General features: G+C 47.3%; 1 protein-coding gene across 10 annotated transcripts in view; it reads right to left on the reverse strand.

The window, feature by feature from the left end:
• The window catches only part of LOC149336317 (endothelin-converting enzyme 2-like), a 44,347-nt gene extending 29,389 nt beyond the window's left edge, over positions 1-14,958 (reverse strand). For 5 of the 10 annotated variants that reach the window (XR_016284250.1, XM_089552816.1, XM_089552814.1 and 2 more), the window contains exons 1-3: positions 12,280-14,958; positions 10,858-11,060; positions 5,328-5,695 (exon numbers count right to left, since the gene is read on the reverse strand). Coding sequence is in view for 6 of the 10 variants with exons in the window: in XM_089552816.1 (XP_089408942.1) it covers positions 5,328-5,695; positions 10,858-11,060; positions 12,280-13,391 (1,683 nt within the window). In the remaining 4 variants the exon portion in view is untranslated. The remainder of the gene's footprint in view (positions 1-5,327; positions 5,696-10,857; positions 11,061-12,279) is intronic. The other 5 variants (XR_016284252.1, XR_016284251.1, XR_016284253.1 and 2 more) reach the window with 3 other exon arrangements.
• Between the last annotated feature and the right edge of the window lie 6,293 nt (positions 14,959-21,251).

Below are 21,251 nucleotides of genomic sequence, written 5' to 3' on the forward strand. Positions count from 1 at the left end.
TTTGATCTAATGTTGAGTAACACTAGAATTTAAGTTGTAGACACTATAAAATATCTCGGTGTGGCGCTCACTGAAACTCTCAGTTGGGGCAAACATATAAGTGCCACCCGCAAGAAAATGAACCGAGTTAATGGTGTCCTGTGTCGACATAGATACACACATCCAACAAAGATAAAGATTCTTATCTATAATGCATATTTACTTCCTATTATTGCCTACTGCATAAGTGTCTGGGGTGCCACAATAAACCATAACAAACACAAGATATTAGTTGCAGAGAAACGTGCTGTCAGATTGATTGCAAATGTGCCATGGCATTCCCATTCGTATCCTTACTTTAAGCAATACGGTATTTCGTCTGTTGATGTATTGAACCCGTTTAAATTTTTATGTGCATACAAAAATGCCGTTAAATCAAATTATCAACTCTTGCTTACCGCCTTTAATATACATAATACACACCAGTGTACAAAACATATTGGCAACAAATAATGTATGCAACAAGACATCTCAAAGAATCAGTTATTATCTGTGATGTGCATTTTCGATTCTATTGTGGCATCAGTGTGAATAGGTTAGGTGTATTGTATTGTACGTTGCTGTGCATTTCTCTTACTTTGTACGCGATCAGGGTTATACTCTTCTTATCTTTTTTCTTTCTTTGCTTTCATGGGGATATTAAGCTTACCTTAAGCCTGATGTTCGCGAAACACACTGCTGTCAATGTATTCATGGGGCACTGGGTGCTACTTCAAGCTGCATTACGCAGATTCTTGCCCAGTGTCCCATTTTTTCACTGTAATGCCTGGGGAGGAAATAAACTTTAAATTACATATGTCAATTACTATCTACACCTTCCGTCAGGCGACAGCAATAAGCCTAACCGCTCACAGGAATGTGACGACCATGTCATATGAAATCGTATCAGGTGTTTGACCAGTACTTATTCGCTACATAAAACTGAGCGTAATCGCAAACAAACAAAATTTTTATTAGTAAAGTCAAACCTTGCTTTTGCATTGAACACAACAAAGTCAGGGGCAGAAATAAACACTTTTTGAACTGTGAGGACTGGAGACAGCAGGAACTCGTAAAGACACCGACACTACCACACCAGTCTATCGAAAGCGAAACGGTTGTTGTAACGTTGGAAGGCAGAAAGAGATAATGTGCTTTAGAGAATAAACTTTAGTTGTTTATGTCCTAGCAGAAAAGTAAGAAAAAAAATAAGCACCGATGGCAGCCTGGGGCTACAAACTAGACCCTAAACATAGAGAAAAAGAGAAAGCCGCAGGCAGCTCCTGTTAGGTGGAGAGAAGAAATAATTTCTTGGATTAAGGTTGCAACGGTAGGCAGAGGAACCGAATAACTGGAGAGCATTGGGAGAGGCTTTCATTACTATTATATTCATTACTATTATCATAAGCAGCACCTGCCCTCCCCCCTTTGTTAAACTGCCTCAGTCGAAGGTCCGCAGTCAACACGGATAATAGTTGCCGATACTTTTCGATTTCACTGCCGCTGGAAACCACCGTGTCAACTGCACAGTGCAGTCCTGCGAAGGATGTTTCACACACAGTATGACAGGACATTTTTATTCTCTGGAGATAAAATACACACCCTCATATCTGAGAACCAAATGTTTTCAAGCAAGTGCAACATTTGATCGAGGTTGCGGGACTGAGCACCTTCAATAGTAATTCGTTTGGCGGTGGGCCTCTCAAGAAAACATAAAAACAAAATTGCCCCCCCCCCCCCTCCCCCCTCCACAGTAACCAGCCAGAAAGTCTCTGGCAATGAATGTTTGATCACAGCGCCATGGCAAGCCCAACTTGTAAATCCTTGCGCTGTCATGCCTGTCGGAACGGGCATGATGGCACGCAAAACCATGTAATGCTGATACTACGAACATAAAACACTTTTGTGAATGTAAATGCAAACTGCGACGACAATACTGAATCAAGGCGAATCATGAACACTTGCGAGTGCAATGGAAAAAGTAATAAAATGGCGATTACACCCATGGTGATGCGGACGATCAGCGATAGTTGTCACACATTGCGCTTTTCCAATTTCTTCATTTTTGAATGCACGGTTACAACAATACCTTATGTTGTGTGAAAGACAGACGCGTATGTTTTGGCAGCGCGTTTACATTCTGCGTTTCAAGAGCTTTCGCCCAATGTTCCGACCGCGGCATATTTGCGGCTCTTGCTTTCCGTATACGTGCGCCGCTGAGAGTCCGATGCCCTTTCTCTGTTACATACAATGCATTTTAGCCACGCGACTGATGTGCATCGCCGATCTGGAGGCTTTATTATAACTACTACGGCTGCTTCGGCGCAAGACGGCGCCACATGCAGCCATTTCAAGATGTCTTGAGCGGAGCTTCAATGCATCTTGCTGCGACCGCGTACACAACCTGGTGACGACGAAATTATAACGACCCACGACGCACCAGGGAAATAAATATGGGTCCTGTAGATGACATACGCCTCTATCTCGACCAGCATTGTCGCCTACACTGTTCTGTAGTGCAATATGTAAAAAAGCCGCCTTTCATACATTTAATACGAGGTAGAGCAAGAACGACGCAGCCAAACAGCAACATTGCCAGAGAGAGCAAAGTGCGGAGAGGAATGGCACGGCGGCTATGAACAGAACAAGCTGAAGACTATGTACGTTTTTCGCCAAGGTCGCGGTCGAGATGAGTCCTTGTGAAGCCATCACACGAAATAATCACCATCGCAAACACCTCAGCGTCAGCGAGCTCAACTAGCGCCCGTGCGGGAGTTCCACCACAAGGTTGCGAGGGAGAGGTACGGAGGGAAGATTGGTTGATTGGGGTTTAACGCCTCAAAGCGACTGAGGCTATGAGAGACGCCGTAGTGAAGGGCTCCGGAAATTTCGACCTCCTGGGGTTCTTTAACGTGCACTGACATCGCACAGCACACTGGCCTCTAGAATTCCGCCTTCAAGAAATTCAGCCGCCGCGGCCGGGATCGGACCCATGTCTTTCGGGTCAGCAGCCGAGCGCCGTAACCACTGAGCCACCACGGCGGCGCTAGTACGGAGGGAAGAGCGAACCGGTTTGATACATTAACTCATACCATTATCGTCGCGTTTCAGCTCAGCGCCTCGTTCCCCGCGATGCCCTCACCAGTGGTCGAGTTGCCGTTTGCTATCGATACTCCCAGTTCTCCGACTAGCAAAGACAATGATAGCCCGATGTTCTGTGCGAAACTGTGAAGGTTAAGGCTAAAACGGTAGCGGGAAAAGCGAGACGCCAGGACTCAGTGGTGCCCGGTTGGGCAAAAATCAAAACTAGTGTAACTGAAGCGCGGTGGGCAGCATAAAAGAGAAGCTTCTGCACGTAGAAGTTTGAAAATTGTGCTGTTTTGCTGGCCATGATCGCCACGAGACGTGCGCCGCCTGCTCAGCAGGCTGCCCACCAAGTGTGTTGCTGTCACGTGCTGGCAGCGTGCAGATAGCAAAAACTGGTGGCGATACGTTCTGTGTGTACGCGAGCTGCGGTGCTGCCCTCACTGCGTGGGCCTAGTGACGGCACATGACGCTGTCGAAATAGCACGTGAACAGAGGCATGCGCATTTGCGCAACACGTGGTTGATGCACCGCTGGGCGGAAGTTGGGCTCGGACGAAGCCATCGTACGCGAAGTACGAGCACCGCCAAGAATCTTATCAAGCTACTCGACGTGCCACACTAAAGGAAAAAAAGGGTGTGAGAAAGCGGTAAAAAGGCCATAGCATGGGCTTTTGCATCCTTTAGAGGACCCTAGGAATAACTTTGCACCCTTTAAAAACACGCTTCCGATCACTTATCTCCTTTTAGAAAACATGCACCCTACTCACGCTCTCTACGAGTGTTCACTGCGCGTCTATTCCTGCCCTAAAACAGGGGAAAGACTAGATTGCTCGTATGCCACGACGGGGCGCTCCTGGAGCATTTTATGTGCCGTGCCTCGATGCACGCGCTGTCTTATATGAGGTATATGATGGAAGGTATATAATGGTCATGTCTGTTGTGTGGCTTGCGCCAGCCACCGTGAAAACTTCAACCAAGATTAGTTCTAACGGCCCACCGAAGGAGATTGGTAGCACAAAGGGTCTCGGCGAGCACAACATATGACCGAGCTGGAGAGCTTCGAAACTGCCTCGATGTCTGCTCTGAGCAAGCAGACGCAAATTACGCGCTTTTTAAAAAAACGAACGCCGCTTTTGTCGGACGTGAAATTTTTGGCTGCTGTATGGGAATTTCACTTTCCACGAATACCGGGTACAGTTACGCAATCCGCAAAGCTATTGCTTTTCCCACTGCTTCGCGACAAGTTCGCGACAAGTTTGTGAGAATTCGGGTGGCCAACTACACTGATAGCTTCGGCAGCCACAGAAATAACGACGTTAAGCTCGAAGGATAACAATCGCGTGAGCCAGAGCCGACAAAATGCAAGCAGAAAATGGTGGTGAGAACGGTGGCCTAATTTCAACCGTTCACACACTATTGCATATAAAAAGGTACGTGGCCAGAGGGTGCGCCTCGACTGTTGTTTTTGCCTGCGCCACTGAAGAAGAACGCAGGACTGCCAACGTTGAGAAAGATAGAAAATCAACGGAAAACAGAAGTCGCAGAAGGCATGACTGAAGGTCACGGAATCCGAATGTTGCCCAAAATACCACTGGCATGTTGCTGGTCCTTCAAAGGGCAGAGGGGCCGCTGCGTTAACGTCAGATTGAGCGAGTAGATAAAAGCAAGCAATACGCTATAAATTCCAGCAAACCTCGCCGCGAATTCTGCGAGCTGCAGTTACTGCCCCCCAGAGCCGACAGAGACGCCCGTCTTCGCTAGATATAATCACCGATTAATCGAAGCGATGGTATAGAAGCTTACGTCACGTCTTCTAGCCTGCATGGTAAATGCGCCATAGACCACCGTCATTTCGCCAAGGCAGCAATCGAGCTCCTGAAGCGAGGTAGTGCGTCTCTGTCGAACACGTGTGAAAGATGCACCACGAGAGTTCACCCTGAAGAGACGCTGGCCTCTTGAGGTAGTGCGTTTTTCAATATCTGTACTTTTTCACCCCTCAAAAGCGAGGCCTTATACAGACGCTTGTATTGAATATAAATAAGCCAGCTTTTAGTTGACACCTGTTCTTTCCGTTAGGTCTCATTCTCCTTGGTGAAGTTTTAGGCCGAAAACCTGTACAAGCCGCACGGTAACATACGTGGGCGAATCACGCAAGGTCATTCCCAGTACACAAAAAGCACTAGTAGCCTCTAAACAATGCTGAACGCTTCGCTTTGCTCTCACCTTATTGGATGTGGCGTTGTCCATACACTGAAAGTGTTCAGTGAAGGCTTGTACTGCCTCCGGAGTCACAACGTAGGCCCATAGAAAGAGCAGGCTCAGTGCTTCAGCCACGCGACTGCCGATCCCAGCGAAGTTGAGGGCGCGCGTGGCTCTGTGGTCGTAGTACGGGAAGCTGAAGGCGTAGGGCAGCAAGGACATGTCGTGTTCCTTCCTCTCCGTGTGGAGTACGTACAGGCCCAGCTGTAGGATGATCTCGGACAGGTGTCGGGAAGACGGTTCCAGGAACGACACTCGAGCGGCGAGTTGCCAGTTGGCCACCAGCGACCCGCCCATGTCGACTAAGCCTTCCTGGTGGACATCCTCGGTTTCTGCATACCGTGTTCGGAAATGGCATCGGGGAGCGCCGCATCCATTCGTGATCTATCCGCCTACATAGCGTAGGACAGGCAATCTTTAGACATTTAGAGTCACATCTGTACGTGTGACAATCTCAGAGTAATTTCAGAGTATCCATTTTACTACGTCGCAAGAATGTCACAAACAATCACGTTGCGGCCACCGAGATTGTTATTTACTGGGGCTGGAAGGTGAACACTTTGGGAAAGGTGCTCTGTCTGCCTGTGTTGCCTAGGCACTCTCTTATGACAGCTGGGGTGAAGGTGGGGTGAGGGCAGCATCATGTCGGAATTCCGGAGACAGGCAGACGACTATTGACTGTGTGGCATAGTTAGTAGCATAGTCAATGTGGTATATCCACGGTTCGTAGAAATAGCTAGAGCGGGAAACAGACCTCTGTTTAAGCCTCCCTGGATATAAGTGGTCCGTGGCACAACGTTAATAGTGAATTCCTGTGGAACGGTAATCAAACTCGACAAGGTAAGTTGTTGGGCGATTTGGTGACGATGTTCTATGACTACACCATGGTAAACGGGACAAGATGAGAAGAAACATCTGAAGACAAACACAGCGTTGACTGACAACTCAGGGCTGTGACAACTCAAGAGTTGTCAGTCAGCGCTGTATTTGTCTTTACATGTTTCTTCTCATCTTCTCCCGTTATTCGCGCTGTAGATACGGAATATGGATAATGAAACATAGGGCATTATCCGGGCATAACAGGTATGTGCTGAGAGGTATTTATAATGGCAGAATGGCGCCAGGGCTTGCTTTTGGGAATGCCGTTTTGTGCCTAACGACAGAAGTTCGGTTTCGTTTGGTTTATGGGGTTTAACGTCCCAAAGCGACTAAGGTTATGAGAGACGCCGTAGTGGAGGGCTCCGGAAATTTCTACCACCTGGGGTTCTTCAGTCGGGACTAGAAATGAATCAAGAACTTTTGCAGGCTTATAGCACTACGCGGACACGGCAGAAGCAATAACGCGGCAGTACAAGGGGACATGCGCTGGGCATTGTTCGAAGCACAGGAATCTCAGAGCGCAATATTATGTGAAGGATGCCTGAGGGCATTCGACAATAACAGGTGGGGAGCTAAGGTGTTCAAATACTTCGCTGACTCAAAGTGGCGGAAGAGACTACGAAACTAACCAATAAGTATGCAGGAAGCAAGGCTGGAGAAATGAACTTTAAGGAACAAGTAAAACGAGCAGAAGGTAAAAACTGGATCAATTAAATTGAAAAGAATCATTGTAGGACTCTCTTCAAATCTTTCCTTGGCACTAAGCTTGCCCTTGCTCCCACTCTAGCTAAAGCTCTCATTCAGGGGACTCCCTCTGATGTTTTTGATCAGCTCGCCTCTCTCTACCTCTCTCCCCCTCTGGCACCCTCCTACCCTATGTCGATGTACTCGGGCGGACCTAACCCCGATCTGGACCACTCCTTCACTCTCCGAGAGCTCGAATTGGCTCTGGCTGCTAATGCAACACGCTCGGCTCCCGGAGAGGATGCCATTACATATACCACACTTAGCAACCTTCCTGACTGCGCCAAAGAATTCCTCCTTAAAACCCGAGCTTGGCGCATGATAGCCTAAGTTGCTTATGCGCCATTAAACACAACACAACACAACACAACACATCCTCCTTAAAACCTACAATGAGGCCTGGAACAGCGGCTGCCTGCCGAGCTCCTGGACCTCCTTCCTCATTTCTATGATTCCAAAGCCGGCCAAACCTCCCTCTCTCTCTAACCTCCGCCCAATCTCCCTGACATCGTGTATTGGTAAGACCCTTGAGCGAATGGCCTTGACTCGCCTCTCTGATTTTCTCGAGGCGAGGGAGTTCTTCCCCCCTTCTCCCATCGGCTTCCGACGCCGCGTCTGTGCACAGGACATGTTTCTGATTCTCCGGCACACCTTTCTGTCACCTACCCCCACTCAAATTCACGCACTTGTGACCGTCGATGTTCGCAAGGCCTTCGATAGTGTTTTCCACGACCACATCCTTTCCCAACTCGACTCCCTAGACTGTGGTCCCCGCTTGTACTCTTATATCCGTTCATTTCTCTCTAAACGTGTGGCTCGCTTTCGAGTAGACACCCATCTGTCCGACCCCTACCACCTCACCCGTGGCACTCCTCAAGGTGCTGTTCTCTCTGCTACCCTTTTCAGTCTTACTATGGCCCCTCTCGCCTTCCAGCTAGCTGAAATTCCGGAACTGCATCATATATTTTACGCCGATGACATCACTCTGTGGTGTTCGTCGGGCTCTCCCGGTCACGTACAGGACACCCTGCAACGTGGCCTAGATCTTGTTGACTGCTTTCTCACCACCGCTGGTGTCTCTCCTTCTTAGAAATCCGAGCTTCTCCTTCTCAACCATTCCTCATACCAGCGCTCACACAACCACTTCATCTCTCTCCACCTTTCTGGCTCTCCCATTCCTGTCGTCACGCAGTGCAAAGTTCTTGGCTTTCCTTTGCATGCTGCCAAGAACGTGCAAGCCCTCCACCACGCTGTCACCACCTGCCACTCCGTAACTCGCCTACTGCGGTGCGTGGTCACTCGGCGCTCAGGTCTCCACGAGGCTCATGCGTGCCGAGTTGCCCACGCGCTGGCCCTCAACAAGGTCTTGTACTTTGCACCCTACATTTCATTCAATCAGACTCAACTTAACACTCTCGAGACTGCCCTTGTGGGCCTCTACAAGGCAGCTCTCAACCTCCCTATCACTACCTCTACCGCTAAGAAATTTGCCACAGGCCTCTTTCATCTTCTCCGTTCTCTTCTCTACATCGTGACTCGCAGCTTGTCCGTCTTTCGCTTACCCGTCAAGGTCAGTGGTTACTGACTCAAGCGGGTATCTCGCCCATCCTATCGCCGCTTTTACCTCTCCTATTGCAACCCCGGCTCCCAGTCTTCGTATCCTCCCCCTCCCGACCAACATGTCCCCCGTCCTGCACGCCGGCCGCCGTCATGCGGCCGCGCAACACCATTTCCCTCTCTTTGATACCCAGGGTGTATCCTACACGGATGCCTCCTTCTTGGCTCCTCGAGGTTCCTGCGGCTACGCCCTGTACCATCCCCACCTCCCCGCTCCTGAAACCCACACCAGCGGGCCGTATCTACACCCTTCGGATGCACTGTCCCTTGAGGTCCTCGCCATTGCACATGCCCCTCAGTCATTTGCTCTCCATCCTTCTCTTCAAGAGTACACAGCCTATTCAGACTCACCAGCCTTATACACCACATAGAGAGACGCACCCTAACCCCTTCTCTCCAACAAGAGGTCGAAAGAGCGGTCTCCGCATTGCAGCCTTCCATCATATTCCTCCGCTGGGTCCCTGGGCATTCAGGGATTGACGGCAATGAGCTGGCCTATCAGCTCGCCCGCGACGCACTTTTCCGGGCACCGTTGATCCCCTGGCCAAAGCCCTCGGAGGACGGTGGGAGACTCAACCTTCGCCGCACCATAAAAGAGGTCTACCTCGAGCTCCGCCTAGGCAAACGCCTTTACCCCTTCCCCCTCATCCATTGCCCACGGTGCCGGAGACTCGCCTTCTTCGGCACATCGAAATGAATGCAGTTATCACCCCGTGTCGCTTCTTTCTCTATCGCTATCGATCAGACCCTTCCTGTCCCAACTGCCCCTGTATCTATGCGGACCTGGCCCATTGCCTCTTCTATTGCCCGGCTGCTGAGCAGTCGGGTCCCTACCCCCCACCTTCTTTATCGATCACCGCCTGGCTCGACTGGCTTGGCGCTGATGGGGAGGAAGAGCAGCGACTTCTGGTCGCCCAGGTGGCCGACATGCTCGGCCTGTAAATTATGGCCGAATACTGGTCTTGTACTACTACTACTACTAATTTCTGAAATATTTATTCCAGAGAAAAAGACGCTGGCTTCATCTGTAGCAGTAATAAATATTACTTTGGGGTTTAAGCTTACAATATCGTAAAGGTATGCTATATTAAAGTGGAAAGGTGAGAAAAACGGAAAAAAGAAAAACGGGCAATAGTTAGCTGTACCACTTGCTTTTTCTGGCACAAACACGACTGTGTAATTGGCGAAGCCTATCCGCGCGGTGCAATTTTGTTGTGCAAAGCTGTTTAATGTTTGCACGAAAGTGTTTAATATTTGTTCCTTTACATACGGATCCTTTATATAAAAAAGAATTACGATGGGAGCTGTAGCAACCGGATAGCGGCAGCGCCGGCCCGAACCAAGCCAGGCAAGCAATCGGGGAAAAATGACGGGAGTTTGTTCATTGGCTTGCGTTTTTAAAGCCAAGGAAAAGGAGGAGGAGGAAAGAAAGGGATTTGTCGAGCGGCGCGCGTGGTCTTCGGCGCAAACGATAGCAAAGTGATAGGAGGCACACGTGACCTTGACGGCGCAGTTCGCAGCAGGAGCTAATGCAGGTCCGCACGGCACGCCAGACGTTACTTGAAGGTTTTAAGGCTGTTTCACATGACGCGATTGTAGCCGCAGCGCTGCGGAATTTCCGACGTTTTGCGACAGAACGGCACGTCTGTGTGACAGAACGTACAGTCTTTGTCAAAAGTAACCAGGTTCCATGGTTTGCTTCTCATTGGTATAACAGAGCCCTCAAGGCTTCCCTAAAGATCAAAAAGTTATTTGAAGGTGACAACAGGGGTTCTTCTTACCATACAGAGGTTCAGAGCTTGAGGGCTGGCGTAATACCTTTAATATACGAGTGAGAAGGAAAATGTTCAGCCTGGTTACTTTTGGTTGGTTGGTTGGTTGGTTGGTTGGTTGGTTGGTTGGTTGGTTGGTTGGTTGGTTGGTTGGTTGGTTGGTTGGTTGGTTGGTTGGTTGGTTGGTTGGTTGGTTGGTTGGTTGGTTTATGGGGTTTAACGTCCCAAACCTACTAAGGCTATGAGAGACGCCGTAGGGGAGGGCTCCGGGAATTTCGACCAGCTTTTGACAAAGATTGCACCTGATTGTACCAGAATCCGCACGACGATCAAAGCAAACCTGTACGCTGTAGCTTAAAGCATTCATTCATTTTATGTCTCTTGATTTCCTGAAAACTTGATCGCCTACAAGGCAACTGTAGGACTTGTGGGACCTGCTTTCGTGCCAGCCTTAGCGCGGGCGCCTATTCGCGCATACATACCTGATTTGTCGTCGTAGTTCTCGCCTCCAGGTTTTTCGAAGTACTGCAGCACAACAGATGTGGAGTTCCAGTCGTGGACCACGGTCAGGTTCTTATCGTGAATCTTCCAGCCGACAAGCTGCCGACGCAGAGAGTTACGAACGTCCCGAATAAGCGCCCGAGCCTCTGGCCGAAGACTGCCAGGGAGAGTGGCGCCGCTGAATCTGAAAATGTGCGCCATGTGTTCGTTCAATTTTATGGTGTAACGAAATAATGGAACCGAACATCTCTGAGGCTCAGGAAGCCGCCCGTTGTTTAGTTCTAGTTTCTTACGCCGTCAACGCGACCCCACCGTGGTGCAATGCAGACTTAGATACGACTAGCGGCAAAACGAATCTTCATTCTTGGTCGCTGAGCGTGACATACATAGCGCAAGTGGAAACAGCGCTGTGAGCAAAATGGCAAGGGACAAGCTACTTTCACTCGAGACGACGGACAGAAGGGAAGGAGATGGGCAATGCGTGCAAGCGATATGAAGAAACGCAGAACAGCCAAGTCGCACATTCTGGTGACAAACGGAGTGCACTTCAATGAGCACGGGAAGCGACGAATGAAAAAACCCGCCCCCATGTTTTTCCTTCACGCGTATTGGGATTTCACTTGTATAGCCCGCAAATCGCTGAAAGCGAAGCAGTGCGGTCGGCTTGCACAATACTGTATGCGCTATTCAACGCACCAACGGACAAGGTTCCCTCTTCCCATCTCCACGCACATCTTTGCATGAAATAACGGTACAAAGAAAACACTAACAGTTAATCCTTTTGCCAGGTGCTTCGAGAACTATTTTTTCATCGTATTGGGACCACACAATTAATCACATGAAAATGATACCTGCAGTACTGTTTAAAATTATTGTTCGTTTGCCTCTGGTACTCCTGCCACACTGCCTGCGATACTTACACATAATAGTCGCTCCATAGGCAGCGCATACAACGGCTTTGGAATAAAAGACAGCCAGCACTGTTACGAAGCAGTACTTAGGCTTTCTGGTCGCTGCTCTGAGAAAACTATCCTCGATCTTGATGCATTATCAGTCTTGTCTTCGGACCGAAAGTTGGCACATTTTTCTTAAAAAGGCTTCGTGGATTGAACGTCATCCATTCTACCAAACAATTGCCAATTGAGTTTCATTTGGACATCACCGAAGTTACTTTTATCTACCACTACTACCTCCCCCAACGGAGAGTTCACTCTCCGTTAGAATGCAAGTTATTGCGAGATTGAACTAGTTCTGGAATCCAGAGGAAAGGCTCAGGAACGTGCTTGCGCCTGTCTCGGAACCGCCTTAAACAAGAACTTGGTTTCACTTTCCTAACGGACAGGTGTGAAGTATTGCCACAGTTCAAAACCAAAACTGTCAGCGCGTGGTACACTACGACCCACCTGTGAAGCAAGGCGGCGCCCGTGACCACGAATGTTTTGCTGAAGCAGAACGCACCATGCCCGAGCTCCAACTTCTGCTTGGTGCCGTAGAAGTTGAAGAGAAGCTCCTGGTTTCCAAACCACGCCGCCACCTGAACCGTGCACCAGGACAGCAGAAGGTGCATTTCTTTGTCACCGTACTCCGCCCACATCTTCAAGAACTCGTAAAGAAATGGACGTGAATTGGTGAGAAACTGGACATCTTCATCCTCGGTCGTCGCCACTCCGTAGTCGAGCAAAGCTCGCTTCCACCGCTCTAGCGTCAGGTTTGGGACCATTTGGTGCAAATAATAGTCGTTCACCTTCAACGGCTTATGTGCGACCGTGTTACTCCAAAGACCGTCCAAAATCTTTTCTTCAAGGTCTCGCGTTTCCTCAAATGTCACCGATTCACCGTGAGTTAAAGTACTGCTTGCTACCAGGAGGCTTCTTTTCAAAACTTCGAAATAATGTTCCCTGCTGCCAGGGGAACGAAGATGGTCTTTTGCCCTCCGGCCTAATATGTAGAATTCCTGTGATGGTCGCAACAGTACATTCTTTTTTCGCCCACTAGAGGTTATATCGACACTGAGGATGCCATCCCAACGAAGTCTGATCGACAGGTGCAGGAGGGTCTGGAGATGATCTGGATGCTGCGCCCTGAGAGGCCACACGATGTTCGCCGTTTCCAGGGCCAACACCACGTTCGGCAGTTCGTTGCAGCGGGCTCTTCCAACGCATTCGCAACTGAGGTAGAACGCTGCGGCGCGTTGCATCACACTTTGTCCACTCTTGGGTACCTTCATATCTTGAACAATGTGGGACATACTGGTGAGAGTGTACAGAAGTGCATCGTCACTGACGCTGACCTCATAGCGACTACTCCAGCCATCGCATACGTAATGTGTGAAGCTGTCGCAAGGGCTCACTGAGGAGTTGATGGACTCTCGCAGCCGCTTCGAGTAGGCGGCACATGCCAGCGTGTCGCAGGTCTCGTAGTGGCGTTCCTCGATGCGGATTCGAAATGCCAGAAGCGCTTTCACTATAAAGGCCAGAAAGACGCAGGGAATCCCGGCGCAGGTCTTCGTGCACATGCGGCTATTAGTGGCATCAGAACTCTGAAAGAGTGTGTCATGGGAGGATAGAATAAGTCTCTACTATTTCGTGGGCAAACGTATAAGTGTCTGATAGGTCTGATGTATCAGAAGCACGTGAGCCTGTACAATGTATGTGGTCTTGCCTCTGCTTGTGACAGTGAGAAGAGCTGGACATTTTAACAGAACACAAATGGAAAACTTGCTTTCTATACAGGTCTTATTCAATAAAAACATATTCCGGCGCCGTTATTTTTAAAAATAAACTTTCTTTTGCATCCGTAGCTGGGACCTTATGAAACTTTGGGCATTGGGAATTCTGAATGTTCCAGGCGTCTCAAATGTATCGGAGGGATAACTTTGCAGGACGTGAGTATGCGGTAGGAAAATTATTCTTGCGCAGTCAGGTAACTGACTGGCCTCAAATATTTTAGGAAATGAAAAGAGCTGCATGTTCTGTCCTCTGGTATCAATATCATGTGACTGGATCGCGAGGCAGAGCTGCAATATTTTTTTCCCTAGTGCGCTCATGGCGTGTACTTTTGCCTATGGTCTCCGTTTAACTCTGGCGCTATACACGCCGTCGGTGCCATATGTTTCATAAAACATGGCTGCAAAATTGACTAGTCGGTTTGCATGAGTTATTATCCAGGTAAAGATTGACGAATGAAGCCATGCTGTATCCAAGAAGGCTAAATTCCCTGTAGCTGCTGGGACCAGTGGACGAAAGTGCCTGTTCCTACCCAGGGAGTAATGAAACACTTTAATATCTTTATTTTTTTTTCCTTCGTTAAATACACGTACAGTACGCCGTTTTCTTCATAACTTTTTCTGAGTCGTTACAACTCTGCTATATCCTCCACAAAGTTATTAACACATACGAATCCGAAGGCAAGATAACCGCTGGTACTTAAGACTTCCGAAGCGGATTCCAAGAGAAGGCAAGCGTAGCAGGGGGCGGAAAGGTTGGCGGATGAGTTTAAGAATATATAAGTAAAACACCGCTAGACACGGGACGAAGAAAGAACAACACAGCAGCCTTAACACAGTTTAAGAAGTTTGCGGGGATACGGTGGCCGCAACTGGCAAAGGACAGGGTTAATTAGAAAAGCATGGGAGAAGCCTTTGCCCTTCAGTGGGCGCAGACAGACTGATGATGATGATGCTTAAAAAATGTAATGTAACACTGCAGGACTACAACAGCCAATACCAAATGTACCCAGCTTCAATCCACAATCTGCCGAGAGCTAGCGGCAAAGACCGAGAGATACCAAGGCCATAAAACTGCTACTAATTCCGAGACACGAAACTGATGTTTTCTTAGGCTTGTACGGGCTTATACTTATGTAACGACGTCCTGGAAGTGTGCGCCGTTGAAGGGGTACAATGCAAATATTAGCTGCAAAACTCTGTGAGCTCATGAACGTCTCGCCTTTCGAATGCAGCAGGTCCTCATCAGGGCTTTCTGTAAGGCCCAGCGAGGCTTGTGGTCGAAAGAATACCGAAACCAGTCATGCTGTTGTTCGCGATAATTGGTAAAAACTTATCCTTCGGTTTTTGCGGTGCGTTCCTTACCATGATTTGAAAACCCGAAGGCTTCTGCCCCTCATCAGGACCCTCCATGGCGGGCTGCGGCCGCGCGCTCAGAGACCTTGTGTTCGGCTGGCCTGCAGGGCAGCTTGGCTTGATCGCTTCCTCAGCCTCGACGCCCACTTGTACTCGAGTCGCTTTGCGTATGGTGCGCGTCGTGTAGTGCGGTTCTTCGTCAGTGCTCTGGACTTGCTGAGCTGGAACGGTGGCGAGGTCACCAGGAACGCCGCTTGTGGCAGCAGCAGCTGACTCGTCGCTTGCTGTTGGGAGCATCGCTTGGCCCTCGCTCGAAGCTGGCACTATGGTGCGCTCTGTTTCCGTGGGGCCGAGCGGTTGTAATCGGCTCGGGGTGACGTCACAGTGCTCAGTAGTAGGGAGCTGGGACGACGTTGGCTGCTCATCGTTTCTGGTGGTGCCAGAAACGCCTGCTGCTCTAATTGTGGATGTCTCGTCGAGCGCTTTATGCGTGCCTGTCTGGTCAGGAGCCTGCTTACCATCATCAGCGACTTCTTGGGTTCTTGTGTCGCTGCGATGCTCGGGTGACCTCTCGGCGCCTCTTTTTCGCTTCTTACGCGAGGTTTTGGACGAGTCCTTCTCCCGTTCCGTGTCTTTCGCGTGTTGGGGTGATTTCTTTTTCGCCCTCTTGGAGATTCTGGAGGACTTTGACACCTTCGTGGTTTCCTTGGACGCAGAGTCGGGATCCATGGTCGGCACCGCTGGAGGGCTGCTTCTTTTTCAGCACGTTCGAATGCTACGCGTGGCCACGTTTTCTTTTGAACGCGAACAAAAGTAAAGAAAAAGAAAACACCAAGTAAAGCGCCTTTCCAGCTGATCAACAGCAACAACAACAAAAATTTCATATTCTGTCTAGCAGTCTAACGATAAAAATTTTCGATGCTGGACTCGCGCGCTTCGTCATCCATAAACCCATCGCCTCTCAGCGTCCACGTTTATGCACGGCAATTTTTTAAATACCGACGCGTGTAGATCAGTGGCAAGGGCCTTTTGCCACTCAACCGAAATACTTTTGTGCGAACCCAGCTGCGGCAACAGCGCCTCGATTAAGGGGAAAGGCAAAAGGTGACTGCGTTATGTCAGTACGCGTTAAAAATCTTTAGGTGGTCGAAATTATTCCGCGGCCATCCACGTCGCCGCCTATTTTTCTCTTTCTTCCGTCACTCCCACCTTCATCCCTTCCCTCGCGGCGTGGCTGAGGTGCCCACCCAGAAGTTGGACAGTTACTGCGCCATTTCCTTTTCTCAAAACCAATTTTTAATTTATTTTTTCAAAGCGTCCAGTGTTGTTATGAGGACGTCAGGGGGGGTAAATTGGTCAAACTGCCTTGGACTCTGGAATGGACACTGGCCATCAAAGAATGATTTTTTTTTTTGCAAATGTGCCTTGGATACGGGGGAGACCAGAAAAGTGAACAGAGGGTTGGTTTGGTTTGGTTTGGTTTATGGGGTTTAACGTCCCAAAGCGACTAAGGCTATGAGAGACGCCGTAGTGGAGGGCTCCGGAAATTTCGACCACCTGGGGTTCTTTAACGTGCACTGACATCGCACAGTACGCGGGCCTCTAGAATTTCTCCTCCAAAGAAATTCAACCGCCGCGGCCGGGATCGAACCCGCGTCCTTCGGGTCAGCAGCCGAGCACCATAACCACTGAGCCACCGCGGCGGCCAGCCTCTCAATTTTTGCCAGAGCTGCTGTCTGCAGCGTCTTTTTTATTAGTTGACTCTGATCTGTACTAATCCAAGTACTGCATTGTTCACGTTTAAGCGCTCATAGGGTAGGCATGATTTCCTCGATATTTATGCGGGCTTCTGAATGGGATAGGTGCAGCAGGACGAATTTGTTAGGAGGGTAAACGAAGGGGGGCAGGGACTAGGACACCTGTTTTTACGGCAATTTATGGACCGATTTCTCTTGTTTCTGGTCGTCACCGATCATTTCACCCGCACGGTGTGCCAAGTGGACTTGGCCGCGTGCTACCAGATTTTGTTGTGTCCACCGAGAATACTTCGGGGAGGATTCGTGGTTACTGCATAAAGAAACTGCAGCTAGCGCTCGTTTTCTGACAATGCGTTCCTCCGACGAATATGTGTGTGAAGTAAACGAAAAAAAACTGTACCGGGCCTTCTGCAACGTTTTTCGCAGTGGAGGCCCAGGCACTGGCTTTTTGAAGAGTCAAGAAAATGCAGATGCCTTCAGGATCAAAGACTCCTTCTCAAGCTACATGTGGGAAGGTTATTGTTTATAAAGTTTTCAGAGACAAGGGGTATTTTTCTACTGTGCGGATCGCATTATTCAATTTGTAAGCAGCCAGAAACAATAGACCATGTTTTCGTACACTGCTGGGAAGTTGTATACTTAAGGATGCATTACAAAAAATAATAAAGATTTTCTATTACACTCAAAGGCATTCGCTCATTATGTGTGGGCAATGAAGGCGGGGTACTCTTTGATTTAATTATGCTGATGGACCTCCACTTTATATCGCGCTTGAGAATGGCAGATTACCAGCTAGATCCGGAAGCCAGACCTGCTGGAATTTACTTTCGTGAAAGTATGCATTGCTTTGCCTCAGTCTGAAAACAGACATCGGGAATTCCCGACTGGCACTCAAGAGTACATCCCTTATTACTTCGGAGGTAATTTTAATTTTATGAAACGAACCTGTGGCTGGCTGACCACAACGTTGTCAATATACACATATATATTGGCCTGAGTGACTTCCTTGTGCCGGTTCTTGAGCTTGAAACGACCACCTCAATCATGACGTAACCATGACGTAATCAGAACGAAATAAAAGAGCAAATGGTTACACTAAACAACATAATAGATAGCATTGAACAACAGTTGTCCAAACTAGGCACGCTGACAAAACAAGTAAGCGAAATAGAAAAAACAATAGCAGATTTTGACAGCCAGTTGTCCTTTCTGATGAATAAGGTGGACGACTTAGAAAACAGAAGCCGTCGCAATAATCTTATAATTTACGGTTTAGAAGAGTAAGAAAACGAGACGCTTGAAGAACTTGAAAACACAGTGAAAGACGACATAATAAAAGAGAAGATAGGTATAACACCTACAGGTATAGAAAGACTTCATAGACTTGGGCGTAAATCCAGTGACAGATCTAGACCGGTTATCATAAAATTTCTTGACTATCGGGAAAAGGCATCCATTTTACAAGCAGCCTACAAACTAAAAGGATCGTCGTACTCTATCTCGGAAGACTTCTCAAAGCGCGTGCGTGACTTACGTAAACTTTTGTGGGACAGCGCAGCGGAAGAAAAAGCAAATGGCGCTAAGATAAAGCTGGTCTTTGATAAAATTAGCATTGATAGTGTTATGTTTGCTTGGGATGCCCAGAAAGGAGAGCGTGTCAGATTGGTCAATAAGAAAAATAACTGACAGAAAAAGCATGATCCTACATCCTTGAAAATCTTAAACATTAACTGCAGAAGTGTAATCAATAAAGTAACCGAGCTTGAAGGGCTCCTTTTTACTAACGATTCAGACATTGCTGTGCTAACCGAAACATGGTTACATGATGCAATTTTCGACAGTGAATTCGTGCCTACTGGTTACAATGTACTCCGGAAAGACCGTACTGGAAGAGGTGGCGGCGTCTGTATGATATACAAGAAATCATTACGAGTTTTAAGGATGCCTGATGTGCCTAATGTAGAGTGCATTTTCAGCAAAACATATTGTGGTACAATCAGGTACATTATAGGTGTGTTGTACAGGCCCCCTTCTTCTTCCATATCGGTTTTAAATGATTTGAAAACTTACACGAACACATATTTAAAACCTGGCGATCGGATAATTCTAGCTGGCGACTTTAATCTGCCTAATATTGACTGGCGCACGATGTCCCTCAAAAACCATAACGACAAAACAGGTGATGCCATGTTGGACATAGCATTTGCATTTGATTTATCCCAACTTGTTGACGAGTACACCAGGGTACACGATAGCGCTAAATCTATACTGGACCTTTTCTTCGTAAGCGGATCTATTAGTACTAAAACAAAATGCGAAATAATCCCAGGTATCTCCGATCACCAGGCCGTGTTCCTTACCTTATCTGATGCCGCTATTGACAGGCATCCAAAGCAGTCATGTTTTCCTAACTTCTCACGCGCTGATGACACATCAATAATCGATACCTTATCCTTTTATTTTGATAGTTTTTCGAAGTCTACCGCAAATGTAGACGATCTGTGGATTTCTTTTAAGGATCTGGCTATGATGTGTATTAACCGTTTTGTGCCAAGCATTGTTAAAAAGACAAAACGTGACAATCCCTGGATTTCCCGCACTTCAATACAAATGCGTAGAAAATTAAAAAAAGTTGAAAAAGAAAAGGCAAGCAGTTGTCCAACCTGAAGGCCTACTGGATAAAATTTCCGCTCTGTCAAGTCAACTACGAGGACAGGTAGCACTTGATAAAGAAAATTATTTTGGCGATTTGTTGCCTAATTTTATAACTAGCTCACCTGAAAAATTTTGGCGTACAATCTCACCAGTATCTAGGGATTCTCATGCATTTGAAATCATAGCCACATTAACACATGACGGAAAGGTAATATCAACCGCCTTTAACGAATACTTCAAATCCGTTTTTACTAAGGATAATGGCATACAACCTGTGTTCGAAACATGCTTACCTCCGATGCCTGATCTTGTCATCAGTGAACAGGGTATAACTAAAATGCTTTTGAATCTTAACGTAAAAAAATCCCTTGGGCCTGATAAAATACCCAATGCATTCCTAACGAGGTATGCAGAATGGGTGTCCAAGTATTTGTTTATAATTTTTTCTAGGTCTCTAAACAACGAAGGACAGGTTCCGGGCGACTGGAGGACAGCCAGAGTTCAACCAATTCATAAAAATGGAAACAAACAGTACATTAATAATTACCGACCGATTTCATTAACATCGACAGTTTGCAAAATTATGGAACACATAATACACACCCACATTTCCCATTTTCTTGAACAACACAATTTTATTACAAATTTCCAACACGGATTCCGGAAAGGTTATTCTACTTGTACCCAATTAGTTCAGACTATACACGATTTTGCGAATGCTATTAACAATAGTAGCCAAACAGATGCCATTTTTATGGACTTCGCCAAAGCATTTGATAAGGTCTCTCACAAAAAACTGCTTTCCAAAATTAATAGCACACTCAGAAATAACAAAATCATTAATTGGATTTCAGCATATTTGAGTAACCGTCAGCAATATGTCTCTTTTGGGGAACATTCCTCTCAAACTGTTTTTGTTGACTCTGGCGTCCCTCAGGGCTCAGTGCTTGGGCCACTCTTGTTTATCATTTACATTAACGACATCGTGAAAGACATTCCTGTTAATATTAAACTATATGCGGATGATTGTGTGCTATACTCCGAAATTAAAAACATGTCAGATCAGGTAAAACTTAATGAGGCTTTTCAGAAAATTAATGCCTGGTGTGATGCATGGCAGATGCCTATCAACTTTCAAAAAACCGTGTATATGAGAATCACTCACAAGAAAGGTCCACTGATGTTCCAATATTCATTTGATAACAACATTCTTTCCGAAGTCTCACACTACAAATATCTAGGGCTATGGATTACTAACAACCTTGACTGGACTAAACACATTGATCAAACTGTAAATAATGCAAACCGTAAACTTTTCTTTCTTAGGCGTGCATTGAGACTTTCCACACCCCGAGTTCGGCTTCTAGCGTATAAATCGATTGTCCTTCCAATACTAGATTATGCGGCAATAATCTGGGATCCATTCACCAAAACAAACGTAAATAAAATTGGAAAAATACAAAAGAAAGCAGTACGTTTTGTTTCAAATAGCTATGGACGCACATCAGTAAGTGACCTCTTAAACAGGGCTGCTTTAATATCTATAACCGAAAGGAATCGCGTTGCTCGACTAAAGTTCTTATACCAATTGGTCAAAGGTCATTTTAAAATTAACATTGATGGACTAATATCCTTCTCTTCAGGTTATTCTACAAGACAACGTCACAATCTTACAATCACCCCTTTCACCCAGCGTAATAACTGCTTTAAATATTCTTTTTTTCCGCGAACAGTAACGGAGTGGAATCAACTTACTAACGACGAAGTCCTACAGCTATCTGTAACATCATTCATCGGCAACCTCAGTACACAATAATGTCCTCTGTCATGCATTCCCGTTTCCCATTTTTTTATGACCTGATTTTAATATTGTGATCGTTTT

This window comes from Amblyomma mixtum, chromosome 7, assembly GCF_055824585.1.
Source record: "Amblyomma mixtum isolate Tamu chromosome 7, ASM5582458v1, whole genome shotgun sequence".
Lineage (NCBI taxonomy): Eukaryota > Metazoa > Arthropoda > Arachnida > Ixodida > Ixodidae > Amblyomma > Amblyomma mixtum.